Raw genomic sequence first — 22,129 nt, 5'->3', positions numbered from 1 at the left:
AGATAAGAAGGCCTTCTTAAGGGAACAATGTAAAGAAATAGAGGAAAACAATAGAATGTGAAGACTAGAGATCTCTTCAAGAAAACTGGAGATATCAAGGGAACATTTCAAGCAAGAATGGGCACAAAAAAAGACAGAAATGGTAAGGACCTAACAGAAGCAGAAGACATTAAGAAGAGGTGGCAAGAATACACAAGAACTATACAAAATAGGTCTTAATGGCTCAGATAGCCAGGATGGTGTTGTCACTCACCTAGAGCCAGACATCCTGGAGTATGAGGTCAAGTGGGCCTTAGGAAGCATCACTACGAACAAAGTTAGTGAAGGTAATGGAATCCCAGCTTAGGTATTTCAAATCCTAAAAGATGATGCTATTATAGTGCTGTACTCAATATGTCAGCAAATTTGGAATACTCAGCTGTGGCCACAGGACTGGAAAAGGTCAGTTTTCATTCCAATCCCAAAGAAGTGCAATGCCAAAGAATGTTCAAACTTCCATACAATTGCACTCATTTTAAACTCTCAATGTTTTTAATAGAGTTATAGGGTTGGCTTGGGTCTCATGTCCTTCACTGTGTTCTTTGAACTTGGTCAGTGACCTTCCAAATGTAAGCTGTAGTGAGGTTAGAGGTTATATACATAAAAATGCCTAGTACATGCATGCATGCCAAATCTCTTCAGTCTTATCTAACTTTTTGCTACCCTGTGGACTCTTGCCTGCCAGGCTCCTCTGTCCATGGGATTCTCCAGGCAAGAATACTGGAATGGGTTGCCATGTCTTCTTCCAGGGGATCTTCCCAACCCAGGGATCAAACCCATGTCTCCTCTGTTTCCTGCATTGGCAGGTGGTTCTTTACCACTAGTGCCATGTCTACTACATAGAGGTGCTCAATAAATAATTAATTTTTATAGGGAGATATATTAGGGTGATGGCAAGAATATACACTTTGGAATAGGACTAATTTAGATTTGAGTTGACTAAGTGAAGTGAAGTGAAATTGCTCAGTCGTGTCCGACTCTTTGCGACCCCATGGACTGCAGCCTATCAGGCTCCTCTGTCCATGGGATTTTCCAGGCAATAGTACTGGAGTGGATTGTCATTTCCTTCTCCAGAGGATCTTCCCGACCCAGGGATCAAACCCAGGTCTCCTGCATTGTAGACAGATGTTACTGTCTGAGCCACCAGGGAAGTCCTGAGTTGACTAGGCAATCACCAAATCTCTCTGGGTTTTCCATATGTAATATGGAGATAAACATCTTAGTATACAAAGTTGTTATAAGGATTAAGAAAATGTATGTGAAGCACTGAATGCAATGCCTGGAACATAAGTACAAACAGGAGCTATTATGCTAGTAGGTTATTTTCACTTTACTTGGCCCATCTTACTCCTCTGACCTATGAATGGATTGTGCATTATATACACCAGGCACATGCTACCTCGGGGCCTTTGCATTGGCCTGGAATGCTCTTCTCATAGATGTCCACTTCCTTCTAGTGAGTCTGCTCAACCTCACCATCTCAATGAGATCTACACAGATCTCCTTGTTTAAAACTGCATTCCTCCAGTCCCCTTACCCTGCTCAGTTTTTGCTCGTAACACCTAGCACCTTTTAACGTACATACTACTTTCTGTGATGTCATTTTTCATTTGCCCATTCACAAGATATAAACTCCAAGACAACAGGAATTTTTGTCTGTTTTGTTCACCAACACCTCAGTGTATAGATAAGTGTCTGACTAGGGTAGGCACTCGATATTTGTAAAGTTATGTTGATTTTAATATATCCCCACTGAATTTTACACTTTTTAGTATGAGCCCATTATTTAGTTTGTTTACATGATTTTGAGAAATAATAACCTGCTTTCATCTGCATCTCTCAGTGTGGCCCATCACCCACATTCCATGAAAACAGCACCTCCTAGCAAAAACTCCAGGCACTCTGCCCAGTTCAATTTCTGGCTGTGTGAAGTTTGGAAACTTTCTTAGCTTCCCTGTATCTTGGTTGCATTACCTATAAATGAAGGTAAAACAATCACTACTCCATAAAAATTGTGAGGATTTAATGAGTTAATGTATATGAAGGGCCTACCATAGTACCTGGCACACAATCAGTACACATGATCTATTGTGATTCTATTTATAAGACAGTGCAGGGCCCTCTCCCCACAGTCCTGCTTTGCAATTCTATTTTTCCCTGCTCCAGCTTCTACCTGTTACCCATCTGATCTGAAACTGATGAGGTCTCTTTAGCATCCACTCTCCCTTTTCCTCTACTAACATTTTTTAAGTGTTTGCCGTTAGGCCCAAACTGCTTTTAGAAGCTCCGGATAACACCCTGAACTAACCTATGCTTGGACTAAAGCTTAAATGTTTCAACAGTGCAATGCTAAGAAAAATTTCCCCATGGGAACAAAAGGGGAAAACTTCCCACAAACTGCTTTGTTTGACCTTAATTCAAAACTATTTTAATGCTATCATTGATCACCAATAACTTTCCCCATTTCATTTAAGTTTTTTATTTTAATGTAGCCTCCTTAACATCTTGGGTTGTATTATTTTAAACAGAAAATAATTTCAGTTCTTCTAAAATAATTGTTTTGCCTTGAAACTAATTAAGAATATCCCTAATATGTATATGCTCTCTGAACTTTATTCTGAGGCTGGAGAAAAAAAAATATCCTCTTTCTCGGAAGGGCTATGAGGTCTTAACCTGGGCTGTAAAGGCTGCCCAACCTCATGTCATCAGTCTCAGGATGGGGTGGGGGGTGGGAATCAAAGAACTTGGCTAAAGGTGGGGAGGTAAAAGGTCCAAAGGATTAAATTTCCGGCTCCCAAAATAACTCTGAGTATTCCTGCCACCTCCAAGTCAGGCCCTGCACACTTCTTCATGCTGGCAGAGTGCCACTCTGCTGGCCCAATCCCAGGAGGCCCTGTGCAGCTATGGATAACACTCTATCTCCATGTGACAGCCCTCTTAGGGTAGCCCACTTAGTTAAGGATGGACATGCAACATGCATTTTCTCTGTTCTTAGACACCTAATCATTCTTCTCTTTCTCTAATGTTCACTCTCCTCCATATTTTTATAGGCTCCTGCAATGCTTCACGGAGAAGGCAATGACACCCCACTCCAGTACTCTTGCCTGGAAAATCCCATGGATGGAGGAGCCTGGTAGGCTGCAGTCCATGGGGTCGCTAGAGTCAGACACAACTGAGCGACTTCACTTTCACTTTTCACTTTCATGCATTGGAGAAGGAAATGGCAACCCATTCCAGTGTTCTTGCCTGGAGAATCCCAGGGACGGGGGAGCCTGGTGGGCTGCCGTCTCTGGGGTCACACAGAGTCGGACACGACTGAAGTGACTTAGCAGTAGCAGCAGCAGCAACGCTTAAGGACTGTTTCCAAGCTCAGTACTGGAAATGTGAGAACCATAATGTGAGAACCACTGTCATGATACCCTCCCCTCCCACCGCCCCCCCCCCCAACATATCCACATCTCACCTGTACTATTTCCTGAAATTAGCACATGGTTTCACTTAAATGTTGAAACTTTTAAACTTTCATTTAAAGTTACTGTTTAAATTTAAGACCACTTTCCTTGCCATAAACAGAAGGCTCATATATAAATATAATTAAAACAAAAATATACAGTAATGGAATTTTAGTTGACTATGGCTGCTTGCTGCAGGCCTTGGGCTTGAGTCCTGCTCTTAGGTTAAGGAATGCTGGAGAAGTGTTGAAGAGACACACCAGCACCAAAGTGAGACTTGCTCCTTGAAACGGACTTGAAAGAGGATGGAAGAGAGCAACATTCTCATCTTATTTTTTAAATACCATGTATACGTAAAACGTAAGCATTTCCCACTTGGGAAACACTACTTTCAGGTTAGGCTCACAAAAGACAAATTTGTTGAAATCGAATAGGCCTCATCCCATTTCCCTCAAGTACTGAGTCACACTATTTACTAAATGTACTCAAAAACTTTTTGCACATCTTTTCTTATTGTTCACAGCGTTAGGTCAACCACCTGCTGTGGACTCTGCTGTGGATCGTGAGGCCGGTAAATGGGTCTTTGGATGCAGTGTAGCCCAAATCTTGACCCATCTCCGTTTTCCCCAAAAGAGCCTTTTCGAGGCCGAGGGTGATTTACCCAAGGTCACACAGAGGGTAGACTAATTTCTGTGTTCCTGCAGCCCAGAGAACAAGCTCTCTTGTCCCACGGGAGGCTTGATGTTGGGTTCCCCGGCTGGCGCTTGGCCAAGCCTCTAGCCTCCACCGTGTTGCTTGCGGTTGCCATGGCAGCGGCACACTGTTTCCCCGCCTCGTCTTGGTGACGTTTTGGGATCTGTGCCCAATAGGAAAGCAGCTCCGCGTCAAGCACCGCCTTTCGCGACGGCCACGGCCTTTGCGGCTGGGAGACAAGCGTTGACAGTGCTGGTCAGGCTGGCTCGGGTCGCGGCCGCGGCGAGTTACATCGTTTGCCAATCTGTCCGCGGACGCCGCTGCCGGAGACAGGGCCAGGATGTTCGGGATGCTGAGCAGCAGCTTTGAGGATGATCCCTTCTTCTCGTGAGTGTCGGGGGCGGGAGTCCGCGGTCGCCCGGGAACTCGGAGATCTTGAGAGGAGCTACTTTAAGGGGAAAGTCAGTTAAAACGCGAAAGAAGGAGAGAGAGAATTCGGATGACTCCAGGAGACCGTTTGAGGAAGACTCGCGGGGCGTGAAAGGGAAGGGAGAAGAGGATATAGGGGCGTGTGAGGGAAAGGAGAGGAGGATTTGGAAAGGAAGAGAAATTTGGGGGCGTAAGGTGGGGAGAGGTCTGTGCAGACTTCCCCGCCCAACCGACCCGCGTGCGAGCTGCTTTTAACTCGGCCCGATTTCGGGTACCTGGCGCCCCCTAACCTCTTTGCCTCTGGCGCTCAGAGTCCCGCCTTCGCAGCTGCAGAGGCTTTGCAGGGGATGGTAACTGCCTCTCGGTGGAACTTCTGAAGAGAATTATACTTAGAGGGCCCTTTCCACACCTGCTTCTACTCCAAAAGAGAGGCAGGGAATATTTAATAAGATGGCAAGTTTTCGAAAAGGGAAACGTTTTCTAAAATAGTATTTTCCATAATATGTGTTTATAAGAGCATTGGAGAGTTTTGCCGTCTCTCCCTGGAAGTGGTTGGAAGTTGCCAGGTGCACGGTTTGTTTCCTTTCTTGATTTGTTACAAAGGTAGCCTTGTTTGGAAAGGGACTCCTCTTCCTATGAAAAGTGCAAGTAGGCAGGGAAACAGAGGCTGCATTTAACACCTCAGGTAAACAAGTGCCAAGCCCAGTGCAAGGTTTCAAGTGAGATACTGTGATGTCTAAAGAGGAAGCCATCCAGAAAATAGTTATTATGATCTAGTTTTCTAGGGTTTCCTGGGTTTTGTATTTTCTATAGTTCTTCCTTTGGTGGTTATATAAAAGTGTAACACAATCTAGTTGGATCCCTAAAACAGGAAGGTTTGTGTTATTTTTTTACCCAAGTGTTTTGCCAGTTTGAATTTTGACTTGCAGTCCTAATTTATTTTGATCACTTAAATTCTCTGTGCAACTTGATCTGTTTAAAAGGTTGAAATGTTGCCAGTTTACTACATAGATTTGTTTTTAAAAGAAAATATTATATTGGCTTAAATGTAATAGTACTATGTTAAAACCAAATAACATAATGGTAATAACTGAGAGAAAATTAACAGTAGAAAAGATGAAATTATTAGTGTGAAAAAACAATTATTAATATTTTATTCTAAAGGTTATTCGTTATAATTAAGGGGTGTACAGTGCAGTGTTAGTCACTCCGTCGTGTCCAACTCTTTGCAACTTCACAGACTGTAGCCTGCCAGACTCCTCTGTCTATGGAATTCTCCAGGCAAGAATACTGGAGTGGGTAGCCATTCCCTTCTCCAGAGTATCTTCCCCACCCAGGGATCAAACCCAGGTCTCCTGCATTGCAGGCATGTTCTTTACCATCTAAGCCACCAGGGAAGCCAAGGAGTGTGTGGGCTCAGGTACATTTATCATATTGTTTTAGTTAATGTGGTTAGGAGCAGTTGTGACGTTTATGAACAATGTCATTTTAACAGATTTCAAAGTTTGTATTATAATTTGCTCTTTTAAAAGCCTGTGAGAGTAGGGACTAAATATATCCATAGTTTAGTTGAGCTGTTGAAGTGGTTCTTACGTAACTGTGACCTCAGTACAATGGGCGGCAGTTAAGAAGATTATGACAACTTTTGAGTTGTATTGTCTTGATTATATCAAAAGAGCAATGGCCGTAATTAAACTAATGTATGATTAGTACTTTCTTTAAAACATCTCACAAAAGTGTAATTTAAACTCTTGGGTGCCTTTTTCTGAGCAAAGGCAATGAACCCAAGAGGCAGGGTCAGAAATAGTAACAGAACACAAATAGTAGGCATACATCAAAGAACACTCTTGCCCTGCACTGAGGATGGGTAGGAGCATCAGTTACATGGCGGTAGGTTTTCAGTCGTCATTCTCTGTAGCCGTCTTCAAATCCAGGCAGCCATACCGTAGAGATTGGGGATAAAATTAACTTTATAAAACTGACTTATTTCTTTGCTCCACAATTGGTAATATAGAGAGTAAAAATAATTAGAGGAGATAAGAAAGAGAACGTGAGTTTGTATTTATTTCAAGTAAAAAATTAAATTTTATTTATTTTCAAGTAAATTTCAAATATTTATTTCATTTGACCCACCCCTTTTACCCGAACCCCAAACAAAATGAATATCCATTACTTAATATGTCAAGCGTAAGGAATTGATAAAGGTGATTGCTGCTGCTGCTAAGTCGCTTCAGTCCTGTCCGACTCTGTGCGACCCCATAGACGGCAGCCCGCCAGGCTCAGCCATCCCTGGGATTCTCCAGGCAAGAACACCGGAGTGGGTTGCCATATCCTTCTCCAATGCATGAAAGTGAAAGGTGAAAGTGAAGTCGCTCAGTCGTGTCTGACTCTTAGCGACCCCATGGACTGCAGCCTACCAGGCTCCTCTATCCATGGGGTTTTCCAGGCCAGAATACTGGAGTGGGGTGCCATTGCCCATTCTCCGGATAAAGGTGACAGAGTCATTATTAAATCATCCACTGACCTTAAGGAACACAGAGGGGGTTCCATGCCCTGTATCTTTTATATAAATATTATCCCTATTGCTCACATTATGTGTCTGGTCATTGGGTTGCCTGGTGGCTATTTTAACTTCTGACATGTAGAAAATGTTCAAGAGATACTATTTAATGACAATCTAGTGTCTTTTACTCTCTGTCTTGTAGTTAATATGGTATAGTTGATTGTTGGATTGCTGAAACTGATTGCATTTGGTCCCCAATTTACAGTGGTTCCACTTAACATTTTTCAACTTGACGATGGTATAAAAAAAATACACATTGAATAGAAACCATACTTTCAGTTTTGAATGTTAATCTTTTCCCTGGCTAGTGACATGGGATATGATACTTTCACAAGGTGTGCAGTAGCAGGGGTAGCAAGCCTCAGCTCCATCAGCCACGAGATCATGAGAGTGAACAACCCATATGCTTACAGGCATTCGGTTTTTCACTTTTAGTATAGTATTCAATAAATTACATGAGGAATTCAATACTTTATTACAAAATAGGCTTTGTGTTAGATAGTTTTGCCCAACTGCAGGCTAAAATAAGTGTTCTGAGCATATTTAAGGTTTAAGGTACACTAGACTAAGCTATTGGAGAAGGCAATGGCACCCCACTCCAGTACTCTTGCCTGGAAAATCCCATGGACGGAGGAGCCTGGTGGGCTGCAGTCCATGGCGTTGCTAGGAGTCGGGCATGACTGAGCGACTTCACTTTCACTTTTTACTTTCATGCATTGGAGAAGGCAATGGCAACCCACTCCAGTGTTCTTGCCTGGAGAATCCCAGGGACGGGGAACCTGGTGGGCTGCCATCTATGAGGTCGCACAGAATTGGACACGACTGATGTGACTTAGCAGCAGCAGCAGCAGCAGCAGACTAAGCTATAATGTTTCGTAGCTCAAGTATGTTAAATGCATTTTCTTCAGGGTTATTTTCCACTTCTGATGGGTTTATGAGGATGTAACCCCATTACGGCTTCCCACGTGGTGCTAGTGGTAAGAAGCTACCTGTCAACAGAGGAGACGTGAGAGAGGAGGGTTGGATCCCTGGGTCAGAAAGATCTCCTGGAGAAGGACATGGCAACCCACTCTAGTATTCTTGCCTGGAGAATCCCATGGACAGAGGAGCCTGGACGGCTACAGTCCATGGGGTCACAAAGAGTCAGACACGACTGAAGTGACTTCGTACACATACAACCCCATCATAAGCGGAGGATGATCTGTATTTGCATTCAGTAGGTGCCATTGTTGATGCTGGCACTTCCTAATTTAAACACTATCCATGGGATTTCTAGGCAAGAATCCTGGATTGGGTTGTCATTTTCTTCTCCAGAGGACCTTCCTGACCCAGGAATCCAACCCACATTTCCTGCATTGTGGCGGACTCTTTTACCACTGAGCCACCGGGAAACCCAATTTAAACACTGCCATTTTCTAAATAATTCATTAGTTCAGAATCAGGGATATCAATCATAAGCACACTCTCCAAATTTACTAATTAATCAAAAGTTGGCAGACAAAAAGAATATACTTCTTGGGTATAAAATTAGAATTTTTAAATAAATTGAGGCTAATAAAATATGGTATCAAATTGTCAAATACTTGAGAGCTTTGAGTAAAAAACAAAATCTAGTTTTGAATCCAAATATATTCATTTTTAATGTTTACCTTTCTATAACAGCACTTTAAACATTTCATGAGAAAAAGAGAAATTTTAAAAGTGATTAAGTTTAGTGTTTTATCGTATGCTTGGGACTTTTGGGGGTTTCCTTATATGTTTCAGAGCTGAAGTTTTTTCACAGTATATATTCTCATCAGTTCAATTCAGTTCAGTCGCTCTGTTGTGTCCAACTCTTTGCAACCCCATAAATCACAGCAGGCCAGGCCTCCCTGTCCATCACCGACTCTCGGAGTTCACCCAGACTCACATCCATCGAGTCAGTGATGCCATCCAGCCATCTCATCCTCTGTCGTCCTCTTCTCCTCCTGCCCCCAATCCCTCCCAGCATCAGAGTCTTTTCCAATGAGTCAACTCTTCGCATGAGGTGGCCAAAGTACTGGAGTTTCGGCTTTAGCATCATTCCTTCCAAAGAAATCCCAGGGCTGATCTCCTTCAGAATGGACTGGTTGGATCTCCTTGCACCTTTTCAAATAAATAATACTTGTAATTTGGTTAAAAACACAAAGGTTCAAAGCTAGCACTTCCTGGCATGCAGAGTTGGTTTTTTTTTTTTTTTAATCATCTTATCTTTACCTTTTTTAAAATGTAGATACACATATTTATATGTGGATTTTACAAGGAAACATGGAGCACAATTTATTTTCTAGCTCTCCACTGTGGTTTTCTCTGTGGACTTTGTTTAAAGTGTTGAGATAGTTTTCTCTCAAGAATACTACTTTCTTCTCCCATTTGCATTTGCTTGAGAATAGAAACATGTATGTACTGACAGGAAAATTAATTTGAGAATAAAATGGTCTTGACCCCTCTTCTATGCCCTAAGAAACATTGATTATTAAATGTCAGAGTTTACATATATCTAATCCAGTCTAGAAATTTCTACTGCTTTGTACAGAAACATGATCTTTGAACCTTCTGAGCTACAGAAATGAAATTCTGATCATGGACATCTGCAAAGAATAGCTATGTTACCACTTATCAGCTATTAGACATGAAAGGCTCAGAAACAGGTTGGAAAGCAGCCTTATTTTTCATTATAAATTGTTAGCATTTCTTTAAGCCACCCAGACTCTTCTTGTGGGCACTGTATTGCGATGGCCAGTCTTTAAAGACACCCTGCATATTTTCACAGACTGTTACTCTATCTCCTTGGTCTCATTAGGGGCTAAAAAATATATATCTATAATCTCTATTTTTAATTTTTTTAATTTATTTATTTTGCACTTGGGAAGTAGTCTGAGGACACCACTTTTAGCTACTTACTGAGTTGAAAGTGAATGTATTACACATGCAAGACTGATATTTTCTTAATTGAGAATATTGCCACGGCAGGAAATAAAACAAAGTCACCTTATTAGATAAGCTAAACTGTTCATCTGGGGCATTTCTTGGTTCCTTAGGTGCAAACCATTGAATTAGGAGCCAAGGAACACAACACAATTATAACATGGTTGCTGGATCGAGGAGTGCCATTTGGTACCGACTGATTACATCATAATGCTTAGTTCTATCAATGAATTTTGTAAACATTCACACAAAAGCAAGGGAGTGCTTACAGGACGGGAGGGAGCCACAGTCACTCCTGCAACTCTTACAGTATCAAAGCCTTCTGCCACACCACCATTTTAAACTGTGCTTCTGAACAGTAGGCAAATGAAATTGCCTCCATGCCTGCATGCCAAGTGGCTTCAGTCTTGTCCAACTCTTTGTGACCCTAAGGACTGTAGCCCTCCAGGCTCCTCTGTCCATGGGGTTCTCCAGGCAAGAATACTGGAGTAGGTTGCCATGCCCTCCTCCAGGGGATCTTCCCGACCAAGGGATCAAACCCGAGTCTCCTGCATTGGCAGGAGGGTTCTTTACCACTAACACCACCTGGGACACCTGGGAAAATGTCATTTATTCTTCAAGCATTTCTTAGGTTTCTACTATATGCCCAGTGCTATAGACTTGATTATAAATTTTTAGAAATCATGGCCCATGCCCTAAAAGATTCTCTTAAGAGTGTTGTGAAAGAAAGTGAACGTGAAGTCGCTCAGTCATGTCCGATTCTTTGGGACCTATGGACTGTAGCCCACCAGGCTCCTCTGTTCTTGGGATTTTCCAGGCAAGAATACTGAAGTGGGTTTCCATTTCCTTCTCCAAGGGATCTTCCCGAACCAGGGATCAAACTTTGGTCTCCCACATTGCAGACAGACTCTTTACCATCTGAGCCACCAGAGAATTCCTTGTGTGTTGTATGCATTATTTATAGTGTCTAAACATAAATCACTTGATGCATTTTCTTTATGGACCTGCCCACCTTATTGAAACTAGGGAGTGTTTCTTTATGATCTGAGAGCCATAACAATCTGCTTATGCCACTACTAGGTATAGAAGAAAGAAGGAGTTTCCCTTGATGAGTGGGACTGCCATGTCAATTATCTGAGACTTTTATATAATAAAGAATAGTGTGATGCTTTTTTACTTAGAAGCACAAATATCTGTATTTTGTACAAGGCAATAAAACTATAACTGGTTAAATATATATAATTATATTTGAGTTTTATATATATATACATATATATAACATATATTTGAGAGCATCTTAAAAACAGGAACTTATTCTGAAGTGAAATATTACCAGTCCTTAAAAAAAAAAAAAAAAAACTTATGTTGAGATTATCCCAGGAGACCCAGAATCAATCCAGGAGTTAAAAATTTTTTGGGGGGGCAACATTTTTCCTGCTTCTGATAGGTAAATAATGTGGAGTAAAAAACATGTTTGGTGCCAAACTTCATTCTGTTTGATTGTGGTTTGTGTCAGCAATCCGGAAAGAAGTCATATAGTCATCATAGTACTATAAGTAAATTTTTCCTCACTTAAATGAAAATGTATTCCCATGGAAAATCTGAATGCTGAAAATTTGGTTTAAGGGAATCACGCAACCCAAGATTTTGGTTCAGTCAGTTCAGTCACTCAGTCGTGTCCAACTCTTTGCAACCCCATGGACTGCAGCACACCAGGCCTCCCTGTCCATCGCCAACTCCCAGAGTTTACTCAAACTCATGTCCATTGAGTCGGTGATGCCTTCCAGCCATCTCATCCTCTGTCGTCCCCTTCTCCTCCCACCTTCAATCATTCCTAGCATCAGGGTCTTTTCAGATGAGTCGGTTCTTCACAACAGGTGGCCAGAGTATTGGAGTTTCAGCTTCAGCATGAGTCCTTCCAGTGAATACCCAGGACTGATCTCCTTCAGAATGGACTGGTTGGATTTCCTTGCAGTCCAAGGGACGTCAAAAGTCTTCTCCAACACCACAGTTCAAAGCATCAGTTCTTCAGTGCTCAGCTTTCTTTATAGTCCAACTTTCACATCCATACATGACCACAGGAAAAACCATAGCCTTGACTAGACGGACCTTTGTTGGCAAAGTAATGTCTCTGCTTTTTAATATGCTATCTAGGTTGGTCATAACTTTTCTTCCAAGGAGCAAACATCGTTTAAGTGTCTTTTAGATTTTGGTTACTATTATTATTTTGCTTCTATTTTCCATATATGGATTTTTTTCTCCAAAATTAGACCAAATTTTGTGGTTATAAATAAACTATTTTCCTTAATATATACCATAAGCATTTTCCTAGTCTTTAGATATTCTTTGAAGCTTGAATTTAGTGTCTGCAAAATATTGCATCCTGTGAATATGCAAGGGCTTCCCTGTGGCTCAGCTGATAAAGAATCTGCCTGCAATGTGGGAGACCAAGTTTGATTCCTGGGTTGGGAAGATCCCCTAGAGAAGGGAATGACTACCCATCCCAGTATTCTGGCCTGGAGAATTCCATGGACTGTATAGTCCATGGGATTGCAAAGAATTGGACACGACTGAGCAACTTTCACACTTCACTAACTTAACAGGTATGCAAAGAATATTTTTCATGTAAATATTTAATCATATTTCAAATTATTAATTTACTTTATATACATGGTATGACCTGTTTCTAGTAATAGCTTTGCAAAGTGTCATCATATTTCCAGTATATTTTCCTAGAAGAATGAAACATTCATTTTCAAGAGAACAATATGAATAAGTAGAAAAATATAAAAACTCTGCTTACCTGAGAAAGAAAACTATGCTGTTAATTTGTAAAGTTTTAAAACAACTCCTTGCTACCATTAGAGATTTACCCTTTGTTAAAAAAATTTAAGCTTGAACAGGAGAAATCTTAAAAGTCTTATTTCTAAGCAATTGCTGTTTTGGGTGGACATAAGTTGAACTCACTTCAGGATCCAGCCAGAGTTCTTCCTGAACAGTTCAGACAGGAGCAAAAGCCAGACTGTGAGCCCATTTTTTAAAGCAGCCTTTTGTTTGTGTCAATAAAAAGAAGAAGATGTTTTTTGACATTTGTTCTATGTACAAATACACCTACTCCTATTTGAATAAAGAGAAACCTGGACAACATTTTTAATGAGCCACACTTAGTGCTGAATTTTTAGCCCAATTAGAAAAATAAATCTTATTAAATATTATGTTTCTATAGAAAAGTAATAGCTGTTTAATTCTCATCTATTTACTGACCAAAACTAGTATTCCCTGAAGTATCTTTCCTTGTTGAAGTTGAATCTCATCCATGTATCTAAAGGGAACGCTGAGTGTTTTTTGTGTCTGCATTTTAATAAGAATGAATAGCTTAATCCCCATACTTGTACCCATATCCTAGACTCTAAGTGTCCAGTGAGTATAAAGATCTCAGCAAAAGGAGACTCTTTTGAATCATCCATTTTGAAACATCAAACAGTATACAATTGTTTAATTCTACATAGTTCTATTTCTTTTTTGTTTACTTTAAAGATTTTTATCATGACACACTTTGAATGTATATTATAAAAGTATAAGAGTATAGTACAGGGTGTACCCCTTAATCAGAATTTCAAAATATACACCTGCTTTACCCATCTCTATTGCTGCTGCTGTCTTTAAAGTGTTTTAAAACAAATTCCAGAGTTCTTGTATTTCACTCATGTGTATTTCCAAATACATCTCTGAAAAATACTTTCATCACCACAAAGCCATATTTACATCTGACAAGATTAACAATAATTCTAGTTTCTTGCTATCACCTGGCGTTGAGTATCATCTGGATATGAAACACTTCAAAATAATCTGGTTTTGAGATAAAAACTAGGAATTATTTCTTAGACAACTCACTTATGGGTTTCAGAACTACTTGAAACTCTGTACCTTTAAGTAAAAACTGGGAAGATAACATACACCAATGTCTGATTCCTTAATTGTAAACTAACTTTTGGACTTCAGGTCTTTATTTGGGAAAGCACAAAGCAACTCTCTTTCTGCCTGCTAGTTTCACTGGGTGCCACTGATCTATTTAATCTTTAAATTGTCACAACTTCCTTATAGTGCTGCTACTGCTGCTGCTAAGTGGCTTGAGTCCTGTCCAACTCTGTGGGATCCCATAGACGGCAGCCCACCAGGCTCCCCCATCCCTGGGATTCTCCAGGCAAGAACACTGGAGTGGGGTGCCATTTCCTTCTCCAATGCATGAAAGTGAAAAGTGAAGTCGCTCAGTCGTGTCTGACTCTTTGTGACCCCATGGACTGCAGCCTACCAGGCTCCTCCATCCATGGGATTTTCCAGGCAAGAGTACTGGAGTGGGGTGCCATTACCTTCTCCGCCTCATAGTGCTAGTTGCCTATAATTCTGCTGAAATAGTGATTATCAAACTTTTTAATAGGTGGTAAATCTAAGGACAGTAATCCGTTACATTTCCCATGCCCATCACTCCTATCAGTAAGACAGATCCAAAACTTTATCCTACAAGAATTCATGGGAGAATGATCTTATTTATGGCATTTTTCTGCATTGTATGTGTAATGTTTTTACTTGATCATTCCTAAATAGATTAGAGTCTGCTTTTAGCTAGAAAGAATGAAATATGAATAATCTCTAAATAAACCTAAATGCTCTAGTGTCTTCATTTTATTATATTTCTTAACTGAATTTAGGGCAAGTGTATTTCTGTAATTAAATACTGAACGTTTAGCTAAAGAAACTCTTCATTTTCAGAGATTGGGTTACTAATTTGGTCAAGAGTAGTTTAATTTTTGGACTCCTGCTGAAATTTTTGTGTTCTGCTGCACTAAGAGCGTACTCGGCCTGCACACACTGGAGAGCACTTTCCTTTTATGACTTTCTGTAAAATTTGTCAGCAGGAGGGAGGCTGAAAAGTAGGGAAATGTCCCCAAGTGGATGAGTATATAAAGGACAAGAGAAGGACAGCAAGAGAACAAATGAAGAAGAGTACTGACTTGTTACAGTTTTTTAGTATATGGATCTGTCATCCAGACCAGCACTAGTCCTGCTGCAGAAGTGGCTGAAAGTTATTGTGTTGGTCAGATATGCAAAGGAGCTGCTATTTATCATTTGTAAATATATTTCTTTTTCTGCTTAACCAACTTCCTTTAGAACAATTGATACTTCACAGGAATAAACAGATCTGAAGAACAAAACAGTCAGGAAACACTCTCATAAACATCCTTCCTATTAGATTTATTTGTTGAGAATACTCATTTTATTTAGTTTTTCTATAAACAAAGATTTTATTTGAACATTCCATCAATATCTAAGAGAAGTCTTTAAAGTTTTTAATCTGCTAAAACTCACCAACATACAGAAAGTGGAGCTAAAGACGAACTTCTAAAAGAAGTTTCTGAAGACATAAAGGAAAAGCAAACGTACAAAGTGCACCTTCCTGAGTTTTGTTGTGATCACGGTGAGTGGTATGAAGCCACTGAAATGTCCAAAAATAAATTGTTGTGGGGGGTATAAATTATGATCACACTAGAGAAATGCTAGGCAACAGGATAACACCCTCCTCCTCCTCCTGCAAAAATCCTAGTGACATAAGCATTTGTGGGAGAATGAGCAGAAGAACATAGGCATAGCTATAAGGAAGGTCAGTTCTTTTTATTTTTTACTGTAATATCTTGTAATATACTCATATGTACCTGGAAAGTTGTGCTCTTTCTGAATAAAATACTAGATTATAATTGCTGGAAATCCTTTAGACGAGTTAAAAACACTCACCTATACACCGTTATAGTAAAATCGATATAATTATTTGAAACTTTCTACATAACAAATTTCTACATTCAATTTTTAGAAATTATGTTCAAGTTGAATTAAAATAAGACTTCAGAACTACACAATATTTTTGGAGTAAAGTTCTGTTTTAGCATATAATTAAAACTGATACTTTACTAAAAACAGTTAGGAAATGTATTTATTGAAACAAAGCTTAGTAACATCTTACCATGAATACCAAAATCTGACAAGCTTTAGGGTTTTCACAAAGATAAATTAGTACTCACTTGTGTCCAACTCTTTGCAACGCCATGGACTGGAGCCCACCAGGCTCCTCTGTCCATGGGATTTTCCAGCAAGAATACTGGAAAATACATTTCCTTCTCCACACAGAAATATATTGGTGTACTTTATTTTACATTTTAGTGAGAGTTGCCAAGAAATAAGCTTTATTACCATTATGGGAAAAAAACACATTTATACAGTCTGAACTGAACATTTACATTGGATTTAGTTGTAGAAGTTTTCCCCCATTTCATTTTTCCATATTTACACATGCACTATAAGACTTTTAAAAGTGAGAAAACTCTCATTTTAAGATGTAATAACATCCAATATCTAGCAATTATGACCTTACTTTATAAAGTATCAAAGTGCTTTGCATTTTCAAAAATGTGTTTTTTTAACTCCTTTTGTCTCTTTAACAAGCATATTAGCCCCAAATCATTCTTTGTAGTATTAAGCTGCCTACGTATTATTTAAATTCCAACATTTACACTTACATGATTGCATGTATTTTCAATAGTGATTCTTTTATCGCACACCGAGAAAGTATGCGACAGATGATGAGAAGTTTTTCTGAACCTTTTGGAAGAGACATGCTCAGCATCTCTGATAGGAGAGGAAGAGCTCGTAACCGTATGGGACATGAGGATGAAGAAAATTCCTTGACTGTAAGTTCTGTATTTTAAAGATAGTGAAGAAAAGTATTACAGAAGAATTTATCTCTGATGATAGGATAGGATTAATGTTATAGAAATAACCGTTATACACAGGGAAGGACCTGTTGAAAAAGGAGAATCCTTTGACAATGAAGTGTTAACTGTATAGAACTGCACTGTGATACCAAAACTTTTAGCACCATAGGGTTATATATTATAAGCCAAACTTAAGACATTCTTTTCCATGTGAACCATGTAAGGAAGAAAAACCATGATAAGGTTTTTCTCACCTTATCATTTACTCGCATGTCTTAAATTAGGACAGGCATGGAAATAACCTTGCATAAAGCACTTTTTCTTCTCGCTTTAAAATAGCATCCAAAACTGTAGTATAATGCTTTTTATCTACTGGACCAGGAAAACCCAATCTACTCCTTGGCTACCTTGGACCCTCAAAACTTAGATTAACTTTTAAAAGTTAATTTAAAAGTTAATCAGAAGCCTTGTAGAACTACAGTATATGTTCAGAAGTCTTGTCTGAGAGCAAAACTAAAAGGTTACAAACAAACAACAAAAATCTCAGGACATTTTTATACCTTCAGTTTAGTTCAGTTCAGTCTCTCAGTCATGTCCGACTCTTTGCGACCCCATGAATCGCAGCACGCCAGGCCTCCCTGTCCATCACCAACTCCCAGAGTTCACTCAGACTCACGTCCATCGAGTCAGTGATGCCATCCAGCCATATACCTTAGCTGTTTTCTGCTTATTTGTGTTGCTTTTTCAGCCTCAAGAATGGCAGTTCTAGAACAACAAATCCACAGGAGTTTCTAAAACATAAATCTCTACAGTTCAAATGTAGAGCTTTGGACCTCAGTAAACATTTTTTAATGTATTTCTTTTTAATTGAAGGATAATTGCCTTACAATACTGTGTTGGTTTCTGCCATACATCAGCATGAATCAGCCACAGGTTTACATATGTTGTCCCCTCCCTCGTGGCACTGTCTCCCTCTTCCCACCCCATTCCTCCCCCTCTCGGTTGTTGCAGAGCCCCAGATTGAGTTCCCTGAGTCATACAACAAATCCCCACTGGCTATCTGTTTCACATATGGTAATGTATATGTTCGCATGCTACTCTCAATAAACATTTTTAATTGGTCAGTTGGGAAACTTCCAGTACCTTCCAAAGAAATACTTTCATATTTTTTATTTGCAATAATGTTGTTAGAGCAAAATGTTTCAAATACTCCTAAAAGTTTGATGGATAAAATTACATTTGCCATTTAAATGAAAGTAATCTTCACATTCTTTTTCACATACACATTATTCCTATATATATATATTAATTTCATTCCAATTATTTTTAAATTTGTTAATGTGGTCATTATGTTATTTTTTTACTTTTAGGGCTATAAATTTCCATAAAAGTCTAAAATTAAGCCCAAAGGAAAAAACTGTCAAAGAGAGCAGAAATATCAACTATGACATTCTTAAATTTTATCTTTCACATGAGCATTGAAGTATTTTATATATCTGTTATAAACATAGCAAAGAAAGAGTAGGGCTGTACATACTGCTTTATATTATTTGCATGCATAAATGAGCTGCTGGTAGCCTTTGTGCAAAAAGTAGGAGGTGACGATTTTATTCCCTTGTAAGCACAGAAAGGAGATCTGTTTATAATGCAGCTGTGAAGTTCTTAGTGAGGATGCCTAAGCTGTAACTCTGCTGGTTATCCATTAGAAGAAGAAATGTTTTTTTCCTGAGTACCTGTGCTTAAAACATCTGAATGTTTAATGAGCTGGAATAAGAAATATATAACCAATAGGTAAATTTATTTGAAACTGTAGTTTATCTGATTCATAACTTAGAACGATTTGTATTTTAGCTTGCCTCATATTTGTCTTGCCAGTGCGGCTTGAAATCAAGTTTTGGGGAACCAAAAAGACCACATAGCTGAACTAATATGGTTGCATAAATGTGAGGATTAAATAAGGAAAGTCAAGTAAGAAAACAATTCTGAATACAAAAGAAGGCCCAGAGCAATCAATATTTGAATGAAAAACTAAAATAGTTGCTACCAAGTCCAGTTTCTAGTGGCATAAATTAACTTTTGTCTAAGATGATGAGATCATTGGCCTTATTATTAATCAAATCCCTAACAATTATACAGTGCAAGTGGCAAATAGATACAAGGGATTAGCTCTAATAGAGTGCCTGAAGAACTATGGACAGAGGTTCGTGACATTGTACAGGAGGCAGTGATCAAGACCATCCCCAAGAAAAAGAAACGCAAAAAGGCAAAACAATTGTCTGAGAGGAAGGCCTTACAAATAGCCGAGAAAAGAAGAGAAGCGAAAAGCAAAGGAGAAAAGGAAAGGTATACCCATTGGGATGCAGAGTTCCAAAGAATAGCAAGGAGAAATAAGAAAGCCTTCCTCAGTGATCAATGCAAAGAAAGAGGAAAACAATAGAATGGGAGACTAGAGATGTCTTCAAGAAAATCAGAGATACCAAGGGAACGTTTCATGCAAAGATGGGCTCAATAAAGGACAGAAATGGTATGGACCTAACAGAAGCAGAAGATATTAAGAAGAGGTGGCAAGAATACACAGAAGAACTATACAAAAAAGATCTTCATGACCCAGATAATCACAATGGTGTGATCATTCACCTAGAGCCAGACATCCTGGAATGTGAAATCAAGTGGGCCTTAGGAAGCATCCCTACGAACAAAGCTAGTGGAGGTGATGGAATTCCAATTGAGCTATTTCAAATCCTGAAAGATGATGCTGTGAAAGTGCTGCACTCAGTATTCCAGCAAATTTGGAAAATTCAGCAGTGGCCACAGGACTAGAAAAGGTCAGTTTTCATTCCAATCCCAAAGAAAGGCAATGCCAAAGAATGTTCAAACTACAGCGCAGTTGTACTCATCTCACCCGCTAGGAAATAATGCTCAAAATTCTCAAAGCCAGGCTTCAACAGCATGTGAACAGTATGAGAACTTCCAGATGTTCAAGCTGGATTTAGAAAAGGCATAGGAACCAGAGATCAAATTGCCAACACCCGTTGGATCATTGAAAAAGCAAGTGAGTTCCAGAAAAACATCTATTTCTGCTTTATCGACTATACCAAAACCTTTGACTGTGTGGATCACAACAAACTAGAAAATATAAAGGGATGGGAATACCAGACCACCTTACCTGCCTCCTGCGAAACCTGTATGCAGGTCAAGAAGCAACAGTTAAAACCAGACGTGGAACAATAGACTGGTTCCATATAGGGAAAGGAGTAAATCAAGGTTGTATATTGTCACCCTGCTTATTTAACTTATATGCAGAGTATATCATGCGAAATGCCGGGCTGGATGAAGCATAAGCTGGAATCAAGAAATATCAATAACCTCCGATACTCAGATGACACTGCCCTTATGGCAGAAAGTGAAGAACTAAAGAGCCTCTTGATGAAAGTGAAAGAGGAGAGTGAAAAAGTTGGCTAAAACTCAACATTCAGAAAACTAAGATCATGGCATCCGGTCCTATCACTTCATGGCAAATAGATGGGGAAAACAATGGAAACAGTGAGAGACTTTGTTTTTCTGGGCTCCAGAATCACTACAGTCATGAAATTAAAAGACGCTTGCTCCTTGGAAGAAAAGCTATGACCAACCTAGACAGCATATTAAAAAGCAGAGACATTACTTTGCCAGCAAAAGCCTGTCTAGTCAAATCTGTGGTTTTTACAGTAGTCATATATGGATGTGAGAATTGGACTATCAGGAAAGCTGAGCATCAAAGAATTGATACTTTTGAACTGTGGTGTTGGAGAAGACTTTTGAGGTCCCTTGGACTGCAAGGAGATCAAACCAGTCAATCCTAAAGGAAATCAACCCTGAATATTCATTGGAAGGACTGATGCTGAAACTGAAACTCCAATACTTTGGCTACTTGATGTGAAGGAGAGACTCACTGGAAAAGACCCTGATCCTGGGAAAGACTGAAGGCGGGAGGAGAAGGGGATGACAGAGGATGAGATGGTTGGATGGCATCACCAACTCAATGGACATGAGTTTGAGCAAGCTCCAAAAGTTGGTGATGGACAGGGAAGCCTGGCATGCTGCAGTCCATGGGATTGCAGAGTCAGACACGACTGAGCGAATGAACTGAACTGAAGATGATGAACCATAGGTGTCAGCTAAAATCTGTGTGTAGCATTATCCAATAGAATGCTCTGGACGATCTAAATGTTCTGAATCCACCCTGTCCAGTATGATTAGCCACATATGACTACTGGATGCTTGGGGCTGGTGCACTGAGATGACCCAGAGGGATGGTACGGGGAGGGAGGAGGGAGGGGGGTTCAGGAGGGGGAACACGTGTATACCTGAGGCAGATTCATGCTGATGTATGGCAAAACTAGTACAATATTGTAAAGTAATTAACCTCCAATTAAAATAAATAAATTTATATATAAGAAAAAAACCTTTGAAATGTGCCTAGTGCTACTGAGGAACTGAATTTTCAATTCGAATTATTTAAAATTAATTTTAAATAGCCACATGTAGGTTTTGACTACCTTAATGAAGGGTAGGATAATATTCAAAAAGAGTGCAAAGCTTTTAGCATTTTTAAAAAAACCAACACTGAGTAAAGGACACTAATCACCTACAGGTGAACCTATCATCTTATTTTTTTTTAATTTAATAATAATCTCTTTCAACAGTTTCCCAAGAGAAATTGCAGTACTCATCTACCTATTAAATAGAAAGTAAATGGTGATTTTACTATATCAGATTTAGACCAAACCATTTCATAAAACTTTGAATTTCATGGTGTTTTATATAGTAAATACTGCTAGGTAGTATTTACTTACCTCTCCCATCTAAAATCAAGTGGTATATATAATATTATATTCAATTACATTATATTGTATCAACTGTCTTAGAAAACTAACACCAGTGAGTTTTTTTTCCTTGTTTAAGCTATGAAAACTCTTTGCTAACCAAGAGTGCTGAGCATTGCCCTAGGGCAGTTGAAGGGCAGTAGTAATTTTTAAATATAGGAATTTCATATGGTTCAGTAGGTTTTCCAAGAAACATTCAGCTTCTTTTTAACCAAAACTCTTCTTTTCCTCTGAATGAGTTATACTGGTGAGATATGGCTCTCCTTTGTGTGATACATTTGACATGTTTATGTCTCAGTATGAAAGATTTATGTAAAAGCAAAAAAAACTAAATACATTAATTAAAAGAAAACAAACAAACAACAGTAACAACAAAAG

At 39.3% G+C, this 22,129-nt stretch overlaps 1 protein-coding gene across 4 annotated transcripts in view; it reads left to right on the top strand.

Moving 5' to 3' along the window:
- Positions 1–4,392: 4,392 nt before the first annotated feature.
- Positions 4,393–22,129, top strand: part of MLF1 (myeloid leukemia factor 1) — a 31,713-nt gene continuing 13,976 nt past the window's right edge. For 2 of the 4 annotated variants that reach the window (XR_003511210.1, XR_003511212.1), the window contains exons 1-2: positions 4,393–4,571; positions 16,715–16,862. Coding sequence is in view for 2 of the 4 variants with exons in the window: in XM_027542657.1 (XP_027398458.1) it covers positions 4,525–4,571; positions 16,715–16,862 (195 nt within the window). In the remaining 2 variants the exon portion in view is untranslated. The remainder of the gene's footprint in view (positions 4,572–16,714; positions 16,863–22,129) is intronic. The other 2 variants (XM_027542657.1, XM_027542667.1) reach the window with 2 other exon arrangements.

The sequence above is a fragment of the Bos indicus x Bos taurus genome, chromosome 1 (assembly GCF_003369695.1).
Source record: "Bos indicus x Bos taurus breed Angus x Brahman F1 hybrid chromosome 1, Bos_hybrid_MaternalHap_v2.0, whole genome shotgun sequence".
Lineage (NCBI taxonomy): Eukaryota > Metazoa > Chordata > Mammalia > Artiodactyla > Bovidae > Bos > Bos indicus x Bos taurus.
Note: the sequence above shows the minus strand (reverse complement) of the source record. Positions and strands in the feature narration are given on the sequence as shown.